The sequence below is a fragment of the Streptopelia decaocto genome (assembly GCF_964273445.1).
Source record: "Streptopelia decaocto genome assembly, chromosome: 1".
Taxonomy (NCBI): Eukaryota; Metazoa; Chordata; class Aves; order Columbiformes; family Columbidae; genus Streptopelia; species Streptopelia decaocto.
The window spans coordinates 33,353,749-33,375,868 of NC_138663.1; the positions used below are offsets into that span (position 1 = coordinate 33,353,749).

The 22,120-nt window shown below is 36.3% G+C and overlaps 1 protein-coding gene across 3 annotated transcripts in view; it reads left to right on the forward strand.

Moving 5' to 3' along the window:
- The window catches only part of ARID2 (AT-rich interaction domain 2), a 103,541-nt gene that overhangs the window by 39,194 nt on the left and 42,227 nt on the right, over positions 1–22,120 (forward strand). For all 3 annotated transcript variants that reach the window (XM_082055072.1, XM_082055073.1, XM_082055074.1), the window contains 3 exons: positions 17,826–17,959; positions 18,781–18,999; positions 21,333–21,400. In XM_082055072.1, coding sequence (XP_081911198.1) covers positions 17,826–17,959; positions 18,781–18,999; positions 21,333–21,400 — 421 coding nt within the window. The remainder of the gene's footprint in view (positions 1–17,825; positions 17,960–18,780; positions 19,000–21,332; positions 21,401–22,120) is intronic.

A 22,120-nucleotide genomic window follows, 5' to 3' on the forward strand; every position in this document is an offset into this window, starting at 1 on the left:
AGGCTAATTAGGTAGTCGTAGTCCCTTGTTACTAGATTAGCCACAGGCTATTAGTCACTGGCTTTTTTTATCCTAGCCTGGTGTAAGGTCAAACAAATTTGAAGCACTCTTGTAATTGCATCTAACTATATATTACAACAGCATACTATACTTCACATCTTTTTGCATTATTACTGAAAAGTGTATTTATTCTTCATATTCCCTTTCCTCACAAAATAAAGACTGTTCTCATTGACGTGTTTGTAAAATCACAACTGAAATATGCCGTTGTAATGTTAATATTTTTAAAAATGGATACTAGTATTTCATAGTATTACATCATTTTGATGTATGCACGGCTAAAACTAAAGTACCTGAAGTTTTAGGCTTCTTTATGTACCATTTCGGACTACTAGCGCTTTCATGCAGTGGGCAGCACCTGTGCAGGGATGATGTAATCACTGCTACAACGGGGGGGGGGTTGTTGCATCATGAAGTTACTGAAGTTGACTTTAATAACTTCTAAGTTTCAGTCAGCAGTTGTAAACCAGAAATGAGACAATATCTTTTCATCATGTTTACACTTTAAGCTTTTAAATTATTTTACTTAAAGAACTTCTTGAGGATAATACAAGCTTGAAATCATAGACAGTAGGCTGAAGAAAGGTTTCCAGAAATCCTTTGTCCCTCTCTTCTGCCTCTGCTAAGGCAGGAGAAAGTATAGAGAGAATATCCTGGCAGATGTTCTGTTGCTGCCTAGTAATTATTTTATACAATCCAGAAATTTCTAGCTTGATCATGTTCACTGTGTAGTCCATAAATTCTTATGATGCTGTGTGGCAGAAGACTGGACTGAGCAGAAATGCTGGGAAGGATGAGCAACTGGTTACAAGGATACTGTTGTTAAAAAGTTACTTGTAAAACTATATACCTTTGATATTACTGAATTTGTAATCCAGAACAGCATGAGATACAATAAGAGCTATTTGGAATAATTGTTAACTTCACTTTTTGTCATCAGTCTGTTCTGTAGTTTTCCAAACCGGAGAAGATTTGGAGGCTCATTTGATGAGATGTTTTTATCATGTAGATTTATGTTCAATAAGCTACTCCAGTTGAGCAGTACCCAGCTCTTTTAGGACTTGTGTACAACACAGAGTGCTTTATATCACTGTCCTCTTTTTACTAATGTCACCTAAAAGCAAAGTAACTTATGCAGAATCAGCTGGCCCATGGCAAAGTAGGGGTTTAATATGACTGCTCTTTTATTCTTTATTTTTCCTTTTCCTTCTCATTAACGTTTTTGTAGTGGAATGGAACTACTTCTTAATGTTTAGAGAGAAATGCTGAGCAGGCCTGCGGAAGGAAGCCTGGAATGCGGTGCTTCCCTCCACCTGACAATTTTTTATGCTATTATCATAGTATCTTTAAGCAGGTGGGAGGGAAGCTAGCAGGCTTTTTCTCCAGCCTCCTCTCCATCATCTGTCACAATTTATAATCTTCCCTCTTGTATTCCATTTCACTTTCTCCTTCATCTCCTATTAATCTGTACCATGCAAAAAGTTCTCTTTGTGCTTCCCGACAAGATCAGCTGCTGCACGTACACTGTGGCCAAACCACAGCCTGGGTCTGGCAGGCAGCACAGCTTCCCCTCCCTGCCGCTGTGTGCACTGTCAGCATCCTTCTTGCCCAGGCTTTCCTTGCCTGACACTCGCTTTATCCTTATATTGGCTGTGATTTTTTCTGACTATAGGAAATGTAATTTTGATTTGTTTTCTTGTTATAAGCCTAGTGCGTTTAAGAGAGAGTGTAGAACTCTCCTACTCTTTACTTCCTCACTGTCTTTTACAGTCTTAAATTGCTTTCTTCAAATTCTTTTCCTCTTTTCAAATTCTTTTTTCTATCTTCCTATAGCATGACAAAATACTCATGAGATTATTTTGCTAGGGAGTAACTTGATACATGCAGTTCTAAAGGTAATTTATTTTCTTTTTGAAAACAGTCCGTTCCTTGTAATGACCACAGCGTGTTGTTTTTAAGTCATCCATATGTTGTAAAAGCTTGCTGCATAGAAATATAGTTAGTTACTTGTCTTTCTTGCATAAGTTTGTTGCAATTCATCTGGTATGCTCCTGCTCCCAGGAGCTTAAAACTTTAAAAAATATTTAATAATACTTTACATATCCTTTCCCAAAGGAAGCTACCTGGAATAAATGTTCAGATTATTTGGGACATGAGTTAGAGCCTCTGATCCATTAAAACAAAACAAAGCAAAACAAAACAAAGAAACAAAAACCCACAAATAAAAAACACCACCACACAAACAAAAACAAAATACCAAAACCACCAAACAAACTCAGTTGCATTTTTCTTCGGTGAGGATGCCAGAGGGCAGCTTGTTCAAGTGGTGCTAGAACTGGATATGGGCTCTAGCCCATATTTGTATTGGTCAAGGTTACTGCAGTACAGATTGTGTAAGACGTGGATTTCACACTAGTCAAGAAAAATGACTGTTGAACCAGCTGTCTCAGACTTTTAACTACAACTGTTTGCACTAGTAGTTTGGAATTGCAGGACTGTCTTTACTGTGAGGGCACAGACAGACTTCCCTGGGATCTGACAGCAGCCACGGAATCTGTCCTGGCCGGTCATTACCCCTCAACAGCCGGTGGGTGCTGCTCCCCCTACAGCTTGCTAACCTGAGGAATCTTCTCTAAATCCTTGTTTGATGATAGTACATTAGCCAGTTTATTTCAGCTCTTAGTGTTAGACAGATAACTGCATGAAACAGTACTTAACAGTGTAAAACTTGACTGCTATCAGCTGTTTGCTTCCAACTTCTGCAGGACTCAGTTGCAGCAGAGGTGGATGAGGAGTTCGTTGGGAGTGTTTCCTGCTCAACTGTGGGCAAAATCAGCCAAGTTTGTTTCAATAGTTTAAATAAGTGCTTGAGCTAACCTGACTAATGTTGCCAGGAGCAGAACTGGATTTACTTGGCAGAGATTTGAGTACGCTAATTTCCAGTACAGGCTGGTGTTTTGTTCATTTCAAGACTTACACTGTACAATCTGCTGAATATACTGTCAAAGGTATTTCATGTAGAGGAGGAGACCCCTATGTTTGCAAGCGCATTCATGAGAAACAGTAAGTGCTTGCATTTAAAAAATAATATAGCTGCTTGCTGTATCCTAATGCCATGTAGACTAAATTTGAAAGTATATTCTTGAGAAGTAATTTAAAATTCTGCTTCTTGTATTAATATTATTTTAAAACAAAATAATAATTTAAAAAACAAGCAAAAAAGAGAGTGGGGGGGGAGGGGGGATAAAGAAAAAAAAAACCCACAAAAAACAAACAAAAACCAAACAGCAACCCAGAAGCAAACCAAACAACTTAGGAAATAGTAATTTCCCTCCTCTTTTGTAGTGAATTGGTTTATTTGTATCCTGTTTCTTAAACAATACTCCTTATGTGTGTAAAATAGGATGAATTACTTTGTTGTTTGTTTGGGTTTTTTTTCCAGTTAAAGGGAAATGTGTTGTTGTGGCTGCTGCCATAGGAACCAAGCACAACATGATAACTAATGCTACCACAGTATAACGTAAAATATGAAAATCGTGATGGGATCCTTAGGCAGGCCATCCATGGTTTTTAGGTACTTTTCCTGCTCTTAAATAACAATACCAATTGTCCTAGTTTAGTGAAAGGCTAACACCATTTTGTTGAAGAGATGACCAACAGCTTTGAATTTTATCAGTTCTGTTGTTGACCCCATTCACATGTGATGCAGAGCTGATTTTATTTTGAGGGCTGCATCTCTTCGATTCTGTTTTAGTTACAAGGAATGCTTTTATTGTGTTGATATTAATGTTTCTAAAATAAAACCAAAAAAAGAGGTTTATTCAAGAATATTTTTCAGCTTTGAATATACCTCATCTTGCCAAATAGCTAATCTATGTTTCAAAACTGTCATTTTAGAGCTTAGTAATTGTTATATTGTGCTCATTTCCTTGCCACATCTCCTCTCTCTAGAAGGGTGATTGTATGCTTGAAAACAGGCAAAGAATACTAGTGTATTGAAATAGTTGTATTATTTTGTTATCAAACAGTATAAATAGAGAGTTGAGAACCTGTTGTTATGTAAGATCGAGTATGGTGGTGTTAACTCGTGGTTTGCTTCTTTGGAACTTGCAGAATACGTCAAAGAGAAGGAAGCCTATTGTTAATAGACAATTAATGTGTTCAGTCCTTACTTCCACTAGAAATTTTATAGTCAAAGATGTTGAGAATATTTGAGTTCCTGTACTGTGGCAGTTTTAATTTCTGAGATATCTGAATGCACCTCAGCATGTGTTACATATTTCAGATATTTAAAATATAAATTACATGTTTTTTCTTCCTTTACATAATCTGAAGTAAAAGCAGAGAATTGTGTTATGACAGTAAATCACTGTAAAGAAGGCTGTTCTTTTGTTTGTGTAAATATTATGTCAAATCTGGATCTTAATTATCTTGAGGCAATTTTTGTTTAAATGAGAAATTTAAATACCTGTATGGATTCAATCACAATTCCTGTGCATTTTCACTTTGCAGTGTTTTGTTCTTATATGCATGGACACTGTTGTTAACCCTTGGAACAGAGGGGAAACAAAATCAGTTTCTTCAGAATTTGATTTTCATTAAAGGAGTTAGGATTACAGAATTTGAGTTCTATTTTTCAGTCTTCAAACAAGCAGAACTAGAAAGTTTTTTCCACTTGTAACTTTGAATTTTAGGGGCTGGAAATGAGCAAGACGTGAGCTGGTTTCACTGTAGGTGCTCATGTCATTCTGAAGATGACAAGAATAGTGGGCAATGCCACACCTCGTCTCCTTGAAATATCTACTGCTGTAGGCTCATCTACAGCAGCTCTTTTTTAAAGAGAAAAGAGAAACTAAAAATGGCATTGATGAAGGGAAATTGATTGTTACTTAATAGAAGGGAATTTGTAAAGAGAGAACCCAATGCTCGAGAGACTCTTAGAAGGGGGAAAAAAGGGGACAGGAAGAAAAGCACTTTTTGCCCACCTGATTTCTTTTGTTGCAGGACAGGTTTTAGGCTTCTCATAGTAGTAGACAAAGACTTTAAAAGGTTGGATACTTAAGAGACACCTAAGTAAGTTTTCTTGAAAAGAATCCCAAACGACTTCCATTTTTATTCAGGTAAAGTTCTAGTAGTAGTGCCATCATTACAGCAAGGTCTGATTGCCTTAAGGTAGTACTTAAAGAAAAGTGTTACATGTGGTTTATTCTGTCTGTTGAGATCTTTCCAGCAGGTTAGATATTATTGCTGGGTTAATGCTTTTTATGCTGCTTAAGGCTTTACTTTTTCCCCCAGTTGTTGCAAAGCATGATGTTACATGTGAGCAGTAAATACTGGAGATGTTTTTTAATTGTTCGAAATTTATTTCTGAGAAAGTTTACTCTTTTGCGGAAATGAGCTCTGGCTCTTGCTAGGTGGTTTCACTGGCCTGAAGAAGAATCTTCAAACATGTCCAGAGTTTAGGTGACACCGAGCCTGGTTTCAGAATACTGAGTACTTAAAAGGACCAGCACCATATGCTGGTCTTAGCTGGAAACTACTGTATAATGTCTGTTTTCTGTGTAAGTACACTACTGTGAACCTATAGGTAGGTTTTCTAAAAACCTGGTTGTCTTGACCAGATATTGTGCACTGTAATAGTCAAATGGAAGGGTGAAAGAAGTATAAGTAACAAATCCAGTCATTATAAGCTGGAATAATACAGAGTCACAGAATGGTTTGAGTCTAAAGATGACCTAGTCCACCCTGTTGCCATGTGCAGGAACATCTTTCATTATGTCAAGTTGCTCAAAGCCCTGTCCAACCTAGTGGTAGCATTTAGTAGCATTCAGAATGCATGTACAGTGTAGAAGAAGGCTCTGAGCGGGGGGAAAAGGATCACGTTTAGATTATTAACTAGAAAAATGTTTGTTTGTTTACTTTCTTATATGTTGTTTAATACAGATATAATGTGAATTTGTTGCTTTCCATAATGAACGTTTTTCATTCCTAGAAGTACTTACTCTGCCTCTTAAAGAGGTACACAGTGTGTTAATTGCAGAGCACTTCTGTTCCCACAAATTGTTTCCATTCAAAATAATAGCAATACAATAAGCCTTACTGGGTTTACTCAGGATTTGAAAAGGCTGGTCAATCCACAGTGGAGGATCAGGTTTTATCTCCTCTAAACCCCAGACCACCAGCAGGGACTCAATATCCTCCAAACCTTTTTTAATACTTAATGTCTGAATACCATTAATACTGTTTTCTATTTTTTAACTTTCCTATAAAATCATACAGTTTCTGTTCCAGTACACTCAACACATGTTTAGTAGGTGTCTGCTCAGTTTTAAATAAGCTTGGAGTTTGAGTGGTTTTACTACACATTTCGCAACAGCATTCTCATTGAGTAATCTGTTAGATACAAGTAGGGTTTTTGTTTTGGTGGGGGGGTTTTGTTTGTTGGTTTGTTCGTTTGTTTGTTTCATTCTAATATTCAAAATTTCTCCTCCTTCTGCCCTTAAATAATGTGCAGTGATTATCTTCAGTGCCCTAGATGGATATTTCCCAACAGGAAATCTGATCTTTGGGCTTTATCTGGATTTATCATGCCTGTTTGTTCTCTCTCATTCATCTTTGTATATGTTCTAATGGTTTTACGTTGCAATTATACAAGGCAAAAAGAAAATGCTTATAAATTCTTCATGATTATTATGTCACTGGTACTTTTAAAATGTCCTCTGAAGGAGAGACACTTCATGTATATAGTTCGGCTGTCCCCATGCTGTATCAGAATTAATGTTAAGCCATAGGCCATCTGTGTAGCATTCAGTGTTTCGCTGGCCATGTCTGTATTAGTGAATTAAGTGTGCCTGAGGCTAATTGACCCAAAATGGCTCATGTCCATACTCTTAGCCCCAAAACAGGGTAGGTCTATCCAAATATTGAACTGTTTGAAAGAATGCTAATTGGCATGGACAGAAGTTGTTTCAGGCCCTTTTCTAACAATTTAGTGGTACAGGCAGTTCATTTTCATGCATAGGAGTGCTCACAGCACTGTTGTTTTTACTAGGATAGATGTGTAGCCTTTACAAATTTAGACACCTACATCAGTGTGTTACCTCTTTATCATCATGTCTAATTTTTTATTTAGTAACATTTCCAGAATACACTGGGATACTTAAGCCCCATAACTGCGTATTGTTACGTGATCAAAAGAGGTCAAATTAGTTGTCATTATTTTAGTTCCAGTCTGGATATGTTTATGTTTACTTAAAATATACAGATACCGTTAAGTTGAATGTTTTATGAAGGCCAGATTGCATTCCTTCTTACAACCTCATTTCAGGTAAGATCTTGAGATAAAGAAGGGACTCACTCCCAAGGCAGCTTTTTCCTCTCCACATATAACTTAAAAGAATTTATGTTCCTGTTGTGCAGAATCCCAGCAGGATCCTCTTAATCAGATTTTTTTTTTTATTCCATTCTCACCTTTTTTCATGAGTATTTGATCCATCTGCTAAAATGTTCAAGAAGTAATTAATTTTCATGTTTTTGTTTCAATTACCACATAAATAAGGACATGTAAACTAGTACATTTGCTTTGATTTTGTGGTCAAAGTGTGGAATACAGATTAGCAGAGAAATTGTAAATAGATTTAATTGCAGGAAAAGACTGATTCATAAGATGAAGGCAGAAAGGCTCAACTGTTAAAATTGCTGATTCTGTGCAGAATCTAATGATGAAATTGCAGATAGTCACATGAAGTGAAAAAATAGCATAGCAATGTATTTTTAATAAAGACTTGTAGATTCAGTATATTTAAGAGACAGCCTATAGCATTTTAAGGCCTTTTTTTAAATTCTGTGTCTTATGCTTTTATTTAGTAACTGCTGAACAAGGCTGGAAGAAATATTGTGGAAATGTTTACCATGGTGGCTAGAGCAATTGCTGAAATCTAGAAAACCTATTTCTAGACTGCTTTTCTAATGAGTTTTAAATCTTCAATTACTATTCTCTTGTATGGTATCCTTCTAATTACCAGACTTCCTATGGGAACCTTATTGTCCCTTCTTGTCAAAGTCATTCCAGAATGTAGCAGAGAGTGTGTATTAATAACAGGCCAGGGAGAAAGGACCATTTTGCCTGCTTAGAGTCTTTACTTTGAAGCCTCATGCTAGAAACTGCTGGTGTTTTGCTTTGAGTGCTTGAATAATATGCATAAGCAACGTTTCTGTTGGCATAGTTAAAATGAAATATGCAAATATGAGGTATACATTTTTTAGTGTTTTAAGTCCCAAGAGTGTTCTTGTCTTTTCACTGCAGTCTGAAAAGTATGTAATATTTCTAAACTTCAGAAACATGCAGGATAAGTATATGCAGATGAAAAGAAGTTTGCAAGTCTTTGCAGATGAGACAGATTCCAGTTTAGTAAAGCGTTTTGAGTAAGTTTATACTTTTAGTTGTAATATGAGACCATTCACATATTGTAATATTTTCATAGATTACACCTTTGTAGGAGAATTTTTTTCTGCATAGCCAAGACAATGTGAGTGACTATTACCTTCTATAATATTGTAGATACCTGTGTTATTTATAGTGAATGGTTTGACAGAAACTCAAAGAACTGGAAATTCTTGGTAGGATATATTATTTTCAAGGCATTGTTACTGTGTAAATAATTTTAGTGTAAGGGATAGCGGTCAGAAAATTTAAAAATTTACTTCTCACATACAAAAAAAAAAGTATATTTTTTCTAAAACCACTAATGAAGTCCTTTCAAGTGCGCAAGGGAATGGTTGTTAGTTTTGTTGTACAAATAGCAGTCGTCTCTATTTACATATTTGGTAGTGGAACTGTCAACTAAAGACAACAGGGTATCACCTCCTTAATTGTAGGTATTACAAGGCTAGTTTGCATGCTGAATTTGGGGAAAAAGACTGAATTGCCACAGAAATTTTCTCTTTAGTGAGAACAACTCTTCAGTCGATGCTCTGACAGAATTTGTATTGCTGTAATAAGTGTTGTTTCTTTCTCTGCCTTTTTTTGAGTTAGCTGAAAAAAAATACTTTCTCTAATTTAGATTTCATAATAGTTAATTAATAAACCTGAGGTAGATTGAGCAAGTGAATCTGTACCTGTTTATAACACATGTAGTTAATTTAATATTTGTATATTGCTTATATACCTCTATGGAGTCAGTGGGTCTTCCAGCCAGTTTAACAACTACTCGTGTTCACTGTTCTGAAAGTTACTCAGCTTTGTACACAATATACAATAAATGTATGCGCATGTTATTTGCATTAAAGGGTCTTTAGCTATGTAGCTGCTTGTCTCAGGAACTATTTTTGGAATGCTTGGTTGTTTTATCTTCAGTGGTAAAAGCCCATAGTATGTTTAATTTACTTTTGCTTGTTTCTAATCTTGTGACTATTAGATTCTTAGCTTTAATATTTGGCAAAATATGAGCCAGTATTTTAATGGAAGTCCTCAGCTTTAAAACATGCTCTAAGTTATCACACTGTGTAGGGATGATAACACTGTGTTAGGATTTTTTAAAATAAATATGTATTATGTATGTATTTTTACTTATATTTTTAAAAATATTTCCTCTTTAAATACACTTGTTAGATAAATATGTCTGTTGCTGTCAAAACACTACACAGTCCTAGGATATGTTTGTGAAAGAATGCACATATACAAATGATTTTTCTTTTAGTATTTACTTTGACACTTAGTGACCTAACTAGCGTTCACGGAACACAAGTTTTTACATTCTGTGCAGACTCTGTATTACAAGACACACTGTGTGTAACTAATGCTATATAGGAAGCTGTATTTAATTGAAAGTATTATTATAATACATCTTACAGTGTAGAGACATTCACTTGTATTGCTGCCAGTTCTGCACTGGACACAGGAATACTGAAAACTCTTGTAGAGACTTTGATAATTTGGGGACGTTTGGGATTTCAGTGGCTGCTTGAGACTAGATGGCTGGTGCGAGTGACAGTACATTATTGTGACATGCTTTGGGAAGCCACACAGTGCTCAGTTACAGTTCCCTCTGCACGCCTGCTGTGATTCCTGACATGTTGTACCATTATATTAGTGCATCTTTGCCATTCGCATAGTCTTGTGTTGAGGCACTGTGGGGAGATGTAGGTGGTGCTATAGAGTGTTTCTCAAAGTAAAGAAACTTTGGGCTCTTTCTATAATTTGTGAGCATGGTATGGAGATAGCAAAAAAATCTTGAGGATTCTGATGTTTTGTTTGAAGAGCTAAACCCAGGCTGCTCTGATACTTGACAGACTTGATGAACTGTCATCCTAGAAGGCAACAGAATGACTATAATATTAGTAAGAGGAATACATCTGGGAATCACCCTTGTTGAAAAGTTAATTCCCAGATAGAGAGTGGAGAATTAATACTACTAATAATGATACCACTCAGATATTCTTGGATGTGAAGCCCATCAGATCTAATGAAACAGCTGTTGAAGCAGTAAGAGGTGATGCTGGTTTTGAATTGTTTTTGGCAAGCAGCGAGGATGCAGTAGAAGAGTTAGTCCTGGAAAATAACCATGGACTGCAGCTATGAATCATGACTGATTCAGTTTAAAATAAATGAAAACAAGCCTGTAAGTGAAGTATCTTAATTTCAAAAGAACGGGTGTTAATACATTTTAGTGTTAGCTACAGCATAGTAGACCAGAATTTAGTTGCTTTAACTGTCAAGATGCTGTCATCTGGGCTCACTGCTTTTGCCATGTGGAGAGATTTCTCTGTAGTTCTTCTGCCAGGTTTGGCCACAGGATTTAAGAAGAGGTAAAGGAAAGTTAAAGGAATGTAGAAGTAGAAGGAGAACTCAGTTTTCTTTCAGCTGTTATTTCAGCTAACAGATCTTCATGGTGAATGAAACTTTTGCTTTTTAGGACTTCCTTCTCCCTTTCCCCTCCTTCTGTAACAACACAGAGTTCATATAAATTTAGAGATGGTCAAAATAGGTTTTCTTCTCCTTTTCTCAGCTATGCAGTGTATTTATCCAGAATCTGATGGAATTCCTGGTAGTACAGTTTCTTCAGAGGCTTGTGTTGTCATCCCTCAGCCACCCCAGTCTTTTGAAGCTGCACTCAAGCATATGCACTTTAGTTGGCTGGCATGTCTTCTATTATTTTCCTTCTGAATTGAAGCATTGCTAGTATGACAGCATAAAATAATATCTTAATTTCTTTCCTCTTGGTGTTCCCATAGATATTAAGAATGTATTTTTAGTGACTTTAGAATGATTTTTTTTTTTTCCCTAATCTAGAAGCATCACATCTTTTTCTTGCTGCAGTGTCTAACAAAGTGAAACTTCTAGGATTGCTGATGCTCATTAATTTTACATTTCTTTTTGTAACAATAAATAATCTGTCTTGCCTTAAAGATTCAGAGCTTCATGAAGGCATGTATTTGGTTTTCTCCTGTTTACAAAGGCTTCTGGTAGGTTTAGAAATTTTTAACCAAGTTTCAAGCAAACCGGAACTTGGACCATCTATCATGTAGTCTCACATAACCTGTGTTACAAAATGTTGTTAACACATTTGAATTCCAGTGTATGCAGTCTTAGTTTACATGCGGATCTATATAAAGGTTTTAGTCTAAGTTCAGTCAGCACAGGGCCTTCTGAGTTTGCTCACAGTTCTAATATGTGACAGAATAATGTAAGAGTAGGGGCTGGAGCTGGGGAGTCCCTGGTGTGATGTCTGTGGTCAGCTGGGACTGCATGGGAACTGGCTCTGAACAGGCCAGCCCAGGCTGGAGCACACTATTCTGCAGCCAAGGAGCACCAGTCCAGGTGTTGGAAAAGCACAAATGTTGGAGTTGCCTCCTCATCTGGCAAGCTGGCTGGATACAGCATTACGAGTTGTGGTTTGTCAGCCTGTCACAATAAGCCAGAAATCCAACAAGTACTGCTGAGGGTCACTCGTGGAGTGTTTCACTGGGTGCTTTATATGTGAGATACTCGGTCTCTGAGTTAGACAACATGAAGGTGGAAAACACACAAACACTGTTCTGAAGGATTCAGCTGTGAGCATCAGTTCTGACAATAATAGGATGTAACTGTTAAATTGGAATTCCTGGTGCCCTTGGGGCCAAGGAAAAGACCCTGAAGAGATTGCTGATGATGCTGGCAAAACGCTCAGATACTAAATCAAGTTTGAAGCAGCTTCTTGGTGTACACTAAAAGTTTGAGCAGAGCCTTGAAGCAGGTTGTTGAGTTTGGCATTTCCAGGAACTAGTTAGCTTAACTCTAGGGACAGGGGTTTTGTGAGTGGACATCTGTGAGATGAGTTAGATGTGACTTCGGACCGCTGTAGCAGCAGCTTCATGTTCTAAGCAGGAGTTTGTTTCCAGACTGTGGCACCAGTGTGCACTATCAGCAGGAGAGCTGAGCAGAAGCACTTTGGCCCTGCTGAGGAACAGCCTTCTTTGTGATTGAAGTACTGCCTGCTACTAGGATTCATAAATAGATCAGATTTTCAAGTTAGTCTGACAGGTGTAGATTCATGGTATAGGACTCTAATGGATTGTCTGATAAAGAGGTTGGCTTTTTAGAAAGGTTCCAGTTTTTGATTTGCACAACAAGTTCATGAGTTGTCACTTGCAAAGAAGTTAGATGTACAACTGGGTAAACAACGTGTAAGTGCAAGTACCAGTGTTCTGCATGTATTAGGGAGGAATGTTGTTGAAAGCCCAAGTGGTATATGGTTTTTTAAGTTCAAAATCTTACAATAATAGGAACCTTTTAATTTCTTTTCCCCTGCAGCTTCCAATATTTTTAATTACTTTTATTGTTTTACCTAGGCATGGACCCCTTTTCTGAACATTTTTAGTTGGCCTACTACCATGGAATTCCTTAGTCTTCCAGATAAGAGCAAGAGTCATGTTGAATTAGGGGCAAAGAGCGACAGCGTCGAACGATTCTCACTCAGGGCAACACAAGTGGGAATATGGAGTATTGTGAAATCCTTATTACATTAAAGGATTTGTCTCATGATTGTCTAGGATGTTGTTATTGATAGGATTGCAAATAGGGAGAGGGAATGCAAGAGAATGAGCAGGAAGAGTGTGTCTGTCTTGCTTCATACTGGAGGGTGTTCAAGCTAACAGAGCTGGTGCAAGTTTGGGTTGGCAGTCCCCTGCTAATAGTGCCACCAAAAAGACAGTGCCAAGAAAGATCAGGTGGAGAGCTCTGATAGGATTGGTATCTGCTTGTCCTTCAGCTGAATGCAAAGATAAGGAATTGTGCAATCTGTTCTAGGTGAACCTGCTTTAGCAGGGGGGTTGGACTAGATGATCTCCAGAGGTCTCTTCTAACCCCAGCCATCCTGGGTGATTCTGTGTAGTTGGACTGTGATGGTTGATGCTGCCTTCACTGTTTTGCTAGGCACTGGCTTAGTATCTATTTGGCAAATCTATTGTGTCCTGGTATAAGGAGCCAAAATATCCAAATAAGACACGTTTTATACCAATACATAAAATAGGTTGACAAATGCTAAGGGAATATGTAGTGTACTCTTAAACTTTCGATTGGAAACCATTGTAATGTAAAAGTCTAGATACTTTTTTATTAAAATTCTTCGCTTTTGTAAGAAGCAGATTCAAAAAGTACCTAAGATGTCCTCCAAACCCTGGCTTGAGAGCTTGTGGTACACTCTAAGCCCATTCAGGGCTACTGTTGGGAGTAAATTGTGCACGCCACTAGCTGTACCTTGTGTAGACTTCCTTTTATTAGTATTTTTTTCCCAAATATCTGAAAACAAGCCTGAAATTTATTTGACAGATGTTGTTATTTAAATAAGGATTTTAAGTGGACAAAAATATTAGCCATCTTCACAGAACTTGCTTTCTCACAGACCTGAATGAAACAAAATGAATTCTTGAAGTTCTGTCACAGGAACAGAATGTGTAATATGTGAATTTGGTTTTCAAAGGGATATTATCTTTTGATTTCTAGCTCAAGGGATCCTTAAAGGAACCAAGTTTTCAGAAAGCATTGAGATCACCTGCCCTTCAAAAAGTAGCCAGCCTTCACCTGTCTCTGGTTGGCCATGTATCTTCCCATATTTCAGTACTTTGCATAGCCATTCATCAGATGTTTGTGTGCTTTTTTTTTTTTTTTTTTGGTAGGGTTTTGGTGGTCGTGGTGTGTTGTGGGGGTTTTTCCTTACTACTCCATTCTCACCACAGCTTCAACATGGTATATATATTTTTCTTCAGGTGTCTTTGAAACCTTTATATCCTTTATAAATTGCTTGTTTCATTAGTAGTTTTGTTCTGGTCCTTCATTTAGTTAGTTGCTGTAGTTATTTTTTGTATGTTTTTTTACTGTATCTGTCTCTTTCAGGGCCTAGTTGTTCAGTTAGTGTTGAAATTAAAAGAGAAGGTTGGATAATTGAGACCTGTATTTTTTCATGTATGCTGCCTGTGACTTCGCTAAATGAAGGAAGCATTCTGAATTCCTTAAAACCTTTTTCTGTGATCAAAGTATGCATTTCCAGTCTGTAGTTACAGATCTAAGTTGTTTTGAAACATGAGATGAGCCCTTTGTAACTATCTGTTTATAATTTATGAGCTTCTGCACAACTATTTTTTCAGTAATAGAAAAAATCCCTTTATTATTCTTAAGTTTGTTGTTATCTTTAGAGCAAGACTTGTCTTTATGGTAACTGTTCTGCTGTTTGCAGAGTCGCTGTATGCCAGACTGGTAAGATTAGAATTTAAGACGAGTAAAGCTCATTTACAAGCTAATTTACAAAGCTCCTTCTCTACACTAAAATTCCAGGTCATGTGTTCTCTCTGCAGGAAACAAAAGGAGGGTTTAGAGGATTGAGGTCTGTACAGCTGTCTGCAAACAGTCGATACTTGCACAGCATAAAGGAATCATACTAAAGGAGTCTATTGTGGTCTGGTTATTTTGGTTGAAATTCGGTAATAAAGCATTGTTAAACTCAGTGGATTCAGAGACAGTCAAACTTTGTCCCTCTAAACAAGCAGTATCTTAAAAAGAATGAGTGTATGTGTTAGAGGTGGGGAAAGTCTATTTGTTGTGTGGGGGGATTTTTTGGCCTTTGTAACTGATGCTTTGGGGTTGTTGGGGGCTTTTCTACTTTGTTTCGGGTTTTGTGTGTGTGTTTGGATTTTTTCTCTCTTTTTTTTTTTTTCCTCCATAGACAGACTTGATTAGTTTGGGGTGAGATAGGAAAGAGGGAGTGTTACTTGAAGGGGTGGAGTAAATGGAATAACAACAGAGAGAACCGAGAACTTAAGAAAATGAAGTTGTAACTTGCTTTGGCCTAGGGAAAAATTAGATCATCACTTCAGGTTTATTTGAATCCTGGTTTCCTGTGAAATATTTAATGAAACATTTGTGAGACCTTTCTGAGAGTTGTCAACACTGAAAAAAATACAACCCTTCTAGCTTGCAAAGGTCTTTTAATTTATACATACAATTTTTCTACACTCCTGAAATTTCTTCATCAAACTGAGTGGGAAACAAGGTAATTGTTTTGTTTTGAGAGGGAAGAAGGAAATTAGATTTTGAAATTTCAGAGTTTCTGTGTTTGGCATAGCTGTTTTAACACATTTTAATAAAGTAGGTATTAAGAGAGGAGCACATCTAGGATATTCATATTGTTCAGCTCTGTTGGGACATTGCTTTAATAAAAAGCATAAGGTTAATTATTTGTATTTTAAAGTATGGAACAACATGGATTGTTTTACTATATATATGGCATTTGAAAAAATGTTTAAATAGCTATTTATTCTTGGTAGAATGAAAAAGATGGTAGTAGATTTGCAGAATGTATTGCAAGTACCATATGCGTTTCTGTATAGGGATTTTTACTTTAACCTTATTAAATATTCTTATGAAATCTTATATTCAATAAAGAAAGTGTCTTATGCTAAGCTTGGGCTTTGACTCAGACCAACAAATATGAGGAAATTAGCTCTAGGCACAGCACTTCTGAAGTCCCATTACACATGTGAAGGCAGCACAGCTTCTGCCAATGTAGAAATGGCACATGTGCATCATCTTCTTGCCACCCGCAACTGTGTCCACATGCTGCTTCCCCTGCATCAGCTCCAGAGTTTGTCTGACCCCTGTTCAGTTTGAAAAATCGGTGAAGAGCCAACCTGAAAGCCTCTCCGTTTGCTGGGTGAGCCCTCTGAAGAGTGAGAGACTGGGTGGTCAGAAGGAGGGAAGGTCACGCTGTGTCTGAGCTACTCCTTTAGGTCTTGATCATAAACACACATTTATGTAGGCTCTGTCTAAATTGATTGGACTTTTTCATAGGTTTGATTAATCTGATTCAGGACTTTGTGAAGGTGCTGTCTTTTCCGCGATGTGTCTTTTCCTCAATTTCAACAGCTTTCGATGATCTCATAGATGAGTAAAAAGCAAAGCATATGTTCATGCATGTGTAGGAAAGATTAGTTCCTTCTCACTTCGTATCAAAAGCTAGACTAGTCTTATGAAATCATCTTTTCAACATTGGTCACCTCAACTACAAACTCATTTATTCAAACCATGATGACAGTGATGATGACACATTCAGTGATTTACTGAACTGTTTGAAAGACACCAAAAAAATGACGGTAGCAGATAGACTAGACTTTTGCAGTGAGCAACATTTAACTGAAAGTATTTTAATTGTTCCCATGCTTCAGTTTAGACCAGGGTAAATTGAAAATATTGTGGTCCTACATACTATTAGACTTGCACGTATTTCAGGATCCTGGCCAACTGTGTTCTTTCTCGGGATTTTAGAAGCCACTATTAAGTTTATCTTAAAATAACAATCACTAATGCACACAAATGGGAATTTAGCCTGTCAGAATACATAGTTCATAGTCACTACAATATTTTTGGGGTTCAGAATAGGGAAGAGATGCTGGTCAGTGAAAGTTTGTAAATTTAGGCAGCTTTGTGATCTTGACATAATTTCATTAAGAGTTTTGCAACTGCCTATCAGTGTGAAGTTAAGGCTGCGGTGGGCCTTTTAAGTTGACTTTCTATATTGAAGTGTAGAAATTCTAAAAGTTACAGTTTTTAATGCTAAATTCACCATAAGTTGAGATCATTAACTTACCAAGCTGATTGTTTACTTTTGGTGTATATAACTTCTGCACTTGCAGTCAATTCAGCGTACAGTATATCAGCATTTCTTTTTCTTAGGGGGCCCAAAGGTATTTCCAGTAGACATTAGTTGCAGCCATTGCTTGGAACTTCTGATCCTGAATTGTTGCCCTCGGTATCCCTGAATTCTCTTACTGTTATGTGATTGCTAGGATTTGGTATACTGTTTCTCTTTAGGTCAGGCAAACAGAAGTAAGTATTTTTCTGTACTTGATCTCAGTCTGTGCATTGGTAACCTGCACGGAGTAATTTTTATGATGCTTCCATATGCAGAAGTTCTGTTGGGTAACAAAAGCAAAAGCTAATTTGGGAAAAATGGACTTAGTCATGAAAGAGCTTAATGGACTGCAATTTAGCTAGGGGTTGTTGTTGAGAAATGTGAAGAAATTTAGTATCTAAATCCATAATTCCACATATCTGCATTTTCTAAATTACCTATTGCCAGTCTGACTCATGTTTTATGTTTTATACTGCTTTGACTATTGTTTCTAGTAAATCTCCATGTTTATACAGTTTTTCATTTGGCAGCTCAGCTCCTGGGGAGGGTGAAGGATTTAGTTGTACTATATATATTCATGTTTATTACTATTATTTATTCCAGTTATCTAGAAAAATATGAAAAAGTCCATCATTTTGGGGAGGAGGATGATGAGGTACAACCAGGCAATCCAAAGCCACAACTTCCTATCGGTGCAATTCCAACTTCCTATAACTACCAGCAACACAGTGTGTCAGGTAAAATTTTGAGGAAAAAAGTGCTATTTTTCCATACACACACAGACACACACAGATGTATATGGACAGGGTACAGAAATAGTGTGTAGTTAAATTTACAATAGTATTAAAAGCATAAAATCTGTAGGACATGCATATTGTTACTTTATAACAACCAAAAACATTTCCACCATGAACCAAAGCAGAATACATATAAATATCCATAAACTGTTTCTAATTAGCAGGGCCAAGTCTTGAAAAAAACATACCTTGAAAATTTGCAGATCGTGTTTCTGTCACATCAGTCCTTATTCTGCAGAGTCAGATAACTGACATATGATTAATTAATCTTTGAAATCTGTTGAATAAAGCATATGTGTGAGGAGCCAGAATGAAAACAATTGTAATTTAGAGACCAAAGTATCATTCTTTAACCAATAAACAAATCAGAAGCTGGTGGACTCTGGGGAACAGATGTGTAATTCGTTGTGTAGAAAGTGACTCCAAATTGTATTACAATTCTATTCTATTGTAGTTAAAGTTTGCATTTTCAAAGCTTTTTTGGGGGGAGAGCATACTGACGTATTGCATTCTGGAGATGATGATGGAATTAATATCTAACTAGAAAGGTACACAGCCAAGTAGAATGTGTTCAGCATTTTAGCCAAAGGCAAATGGAAAAAATAAATTGAATACTGTAAAAACTTTTTTAAACCCACAGTAACTTATTAATAAGCTTAAAAAAATACTTATCATTCATAATAGTGTGGCTTAATCTTTCATCTGAGTATTAATTACTTTAGCTGTGAAAAAGCTGTTTTAATTTTTTTTTTCTTATTTAGATTACCTTCGGCAAAGCTATGGGCTGTCTATGGACTTTAACTCACCAAATGACTATAATAAATTGGTGCTTTCACTGTTATCTGGACTCCCAAATGAAGTGGACTTTGCAATCAATGTATGTACACTTCTTTCAAATGAAAGCAAGCATGTTATGCAGCTTGAAAAGGACCCTAAAATCATCACTTTACTCCTTGCAAATGCTGGTGTGTTTGATGACAGTAAGTATATAATATCTTTGCAACAGAAAGAGTCAATACCTGTTGTAGTATCTATTACAACCCTTGATAATTAAACTTTTTAATTTATTGCGCTGTAATATATCTAGTTTTAAAAGAGAGTATGTTCCATCAAAAGAATTCAGTATGTGAAATAAGTTCTTCTGACTTGTTCAGTGTAACCTCCATGCCAAGTTGTTCCTTGTTAATTGCTTGTTTGTCTTTATGTCAAGAAGAGGTGGAAAAAAAATGTTAACCCAAACCATCCTAAAACCATGATAGCATAGTTCCTGTGTCTTGATAGTGAGGAGGTATTTACTAGCTTTATGTACTGATGTGGTTTTTATACTGAATTTCAGAAGTTACGACCATAAGAAATTGCTCAAATGAGCTTTTTCAGCTAAGTGTATTTAAGTTTGCCAGTACAGATGATCATATCTGTTCGAGTGTAAATCTACTTTGCATGTGTAAGTGGAAACATAGGATGGTATATCGGAGATTCTGTGTTAAATTTTGGGGAAGAGCCAGTTAGACATTGTATACTCTGTGCTGGGGTTTTTTTTTAGCATTTTTATGTAGTTTCCCCCTCCTCCCCCAGTATTGCATTACTGTTCTTCAACTTCTCTTAATTTTTGATTTGTACCCATGCCCTTCAGATATGGTTAGATCTCGGTCATTTAGTGTCTGCATCTGGCTCAGTCACAAGAACTTTCGAAGAGAAATATTTGAAATGGAGCTAAAGTGAAACTTAGTCCTGTGTGTTAGTGATTCCAGGACGCTTTCTCTGTAGATTTTTGAGTTTGCCATCATTCCCCTGTTCTTTTGACAGAACTCCTATAGACTTAGGAATTTATAAATAATTTAATCAATTTTTCTATTGCTGGCTCATGATTTTTTTTGAATGTTGTAGACATTGTTTTCTCGAGTTCTTAACTTGGAGCGCAGGCTTGTTCCATAGCTGATCTACATTAGTGTTTATCATACTGAAAAATATTTGCAGTAAAACCAAGCACGTAATTGGCTTGCTCTTTTCATTCCCTGGGGAAAACATTTTTATCCTACCTGATTACGTCTTCTGGATGAATCCAGCGCATGTCCTAGCAGCATTAGGAGGTCTAATAGGGGACACATTGGGGAAAAGAAAGAGGCAATGTGTGTGCTTATTGTGAAGCATGAAACTTTGATTTGAAATACTTACATGCTTTTATATTGTAAATAATGAAGGTATATCTGTCAAATTTGGTGATTAAATGAAATCCGTAATTAGTAAATTCAAGTAGTATGAAAATACCGTCATGATAATTTCAGATGTAAGTAAATGGTAGCTCGTCAACATTATTTAATGTGGGTGTTAGATTTGACTTGTCTATAATTAAGTTTTCATAATTTTTAGTATTCATAATGCACTGTTTTGATGTAACAAGAAAAATTTGTCTCCAACTTTTTTTCCCCCCATAAAGTTTGAGGTGACAATTTTATTGCATGGGATGGGACAGCCCAAGGGGTTTGAGGGTATGTAGTATCTTCAGATGGGAGTGCTGCATAAACCTTGGTTTGGATTCTATGAGTTGAAAGCTGGCGTGGTCTTGATATTGAGGTTTGTAGCATTTTGTTCAAAACAAAACAATATGAACCAAAACTTTAAGAGTAACTTCAATTTAAGAGTAACTTAAATGTATCATTAGTTCATTACAGAACTATTGCCTGACAGAGTTTCATTTTGGGTTGACTAAGTCTTTGAGTCAGACTGGCTGAGTCTTTGCTGGTTTCAAGGAGTTACAACTAGAAACTTGTGGTAGTGGCTCCACCAAACACCCAAGAACATTCATCATGCTTCTTGGTTAAATATTGACTTCCAATCCCTGGTTAAATATAGACTTTCAATTGAGTGCTCTCAAAATCTCACAGCACTATTATGTTTTTTAGAAAACATTAGTGGGAATTTGCTTAATGACTAGAGAAGTGTTTACAGCTTACTCTGTGCACATGGAAAACAGTTGTTGATGTGAGGTTGAAAACTGAGCAGTCATCTTGACTTCCAGAAAAGAGCTACGGAAAAGTTTCCCATGTGTTTTTTTAAAGGGTTCACCAGCTAGTCCCCTCATTATGGACTGCTTATTCTCAATTTAAACTGCAAAACTGCAGTAACAGTTAGCTAAATGACTATAGAAATTTCATTTGGTTTATGCAGTTTAGTACAGAACTTTTTTTTAATGAAAGGAAACTCTGGAAGAGCCTGTAGTGTTGTTGAATCTTTGTTAGATGTGGATTAGTAAAAAATCAAACAAAAATGTTCTTTATTTAATTTTACTAAATTCTACCTTTTATGATTAAAGCTTTAGGATCATTTTCTGCTGTATTTGGAGAAGAATGGAAAGAGAAAACTGATAGAGATTTTGTTAAGGTAATTTTAAAATTATTAAAATAATTTTGAAGTGCATATGACAGGTATCAAATCCTTTAAAAAGAGGTTATTAGATATGCTATCATATGTCGCTTGAATTACTCTCAACTTTATTCCTTTGATTTAAATGTAATAGGACACTAAATCACAGTTGTCTTGAAATGTTTGGATAAGTGTGCTAAGAAAAAATAGCTGTATGCAAATGAATAGAGAGGTTCCATGTTTCTTTTTATAAGAAAGCTAATATGTACGCGGAAGAAGAAAAATGGCCAACATATTTAGCAAGAGAAAACAATGCTATTTTTTAAAAAAACTGCTACGATCAGTAAAGAAACATTCTGGATTATCAAAATTAAGTCCATAACATAAAAAGCAAAGGACAAATTTAAATATATTAGCAATGTTGAAAGGCATTTCCAGTTAACTATTTTTGCACAAGGCTTTTATATCTTTCCACTAGAGGGCATGTTCTACTGTAGGAATAATGAAATGAGGTAAAAACATAACTCAAGTTTCTTTGTATAAATGCTTCCTGTTTATTCCAGGTGAGCATTTTGAGGTATATGAGATCATGAAATATATTACAGCAGAAGAGGTTTGACATTTCAGTATATTTCCTGTGATATACAGTTTTCTTAAATTGAATTTCAAGTGATGATTTATGTGTCTAAAATAGAAGACAGCTATATTAAAATATATTTTGATAACCTGTGCCTTTGA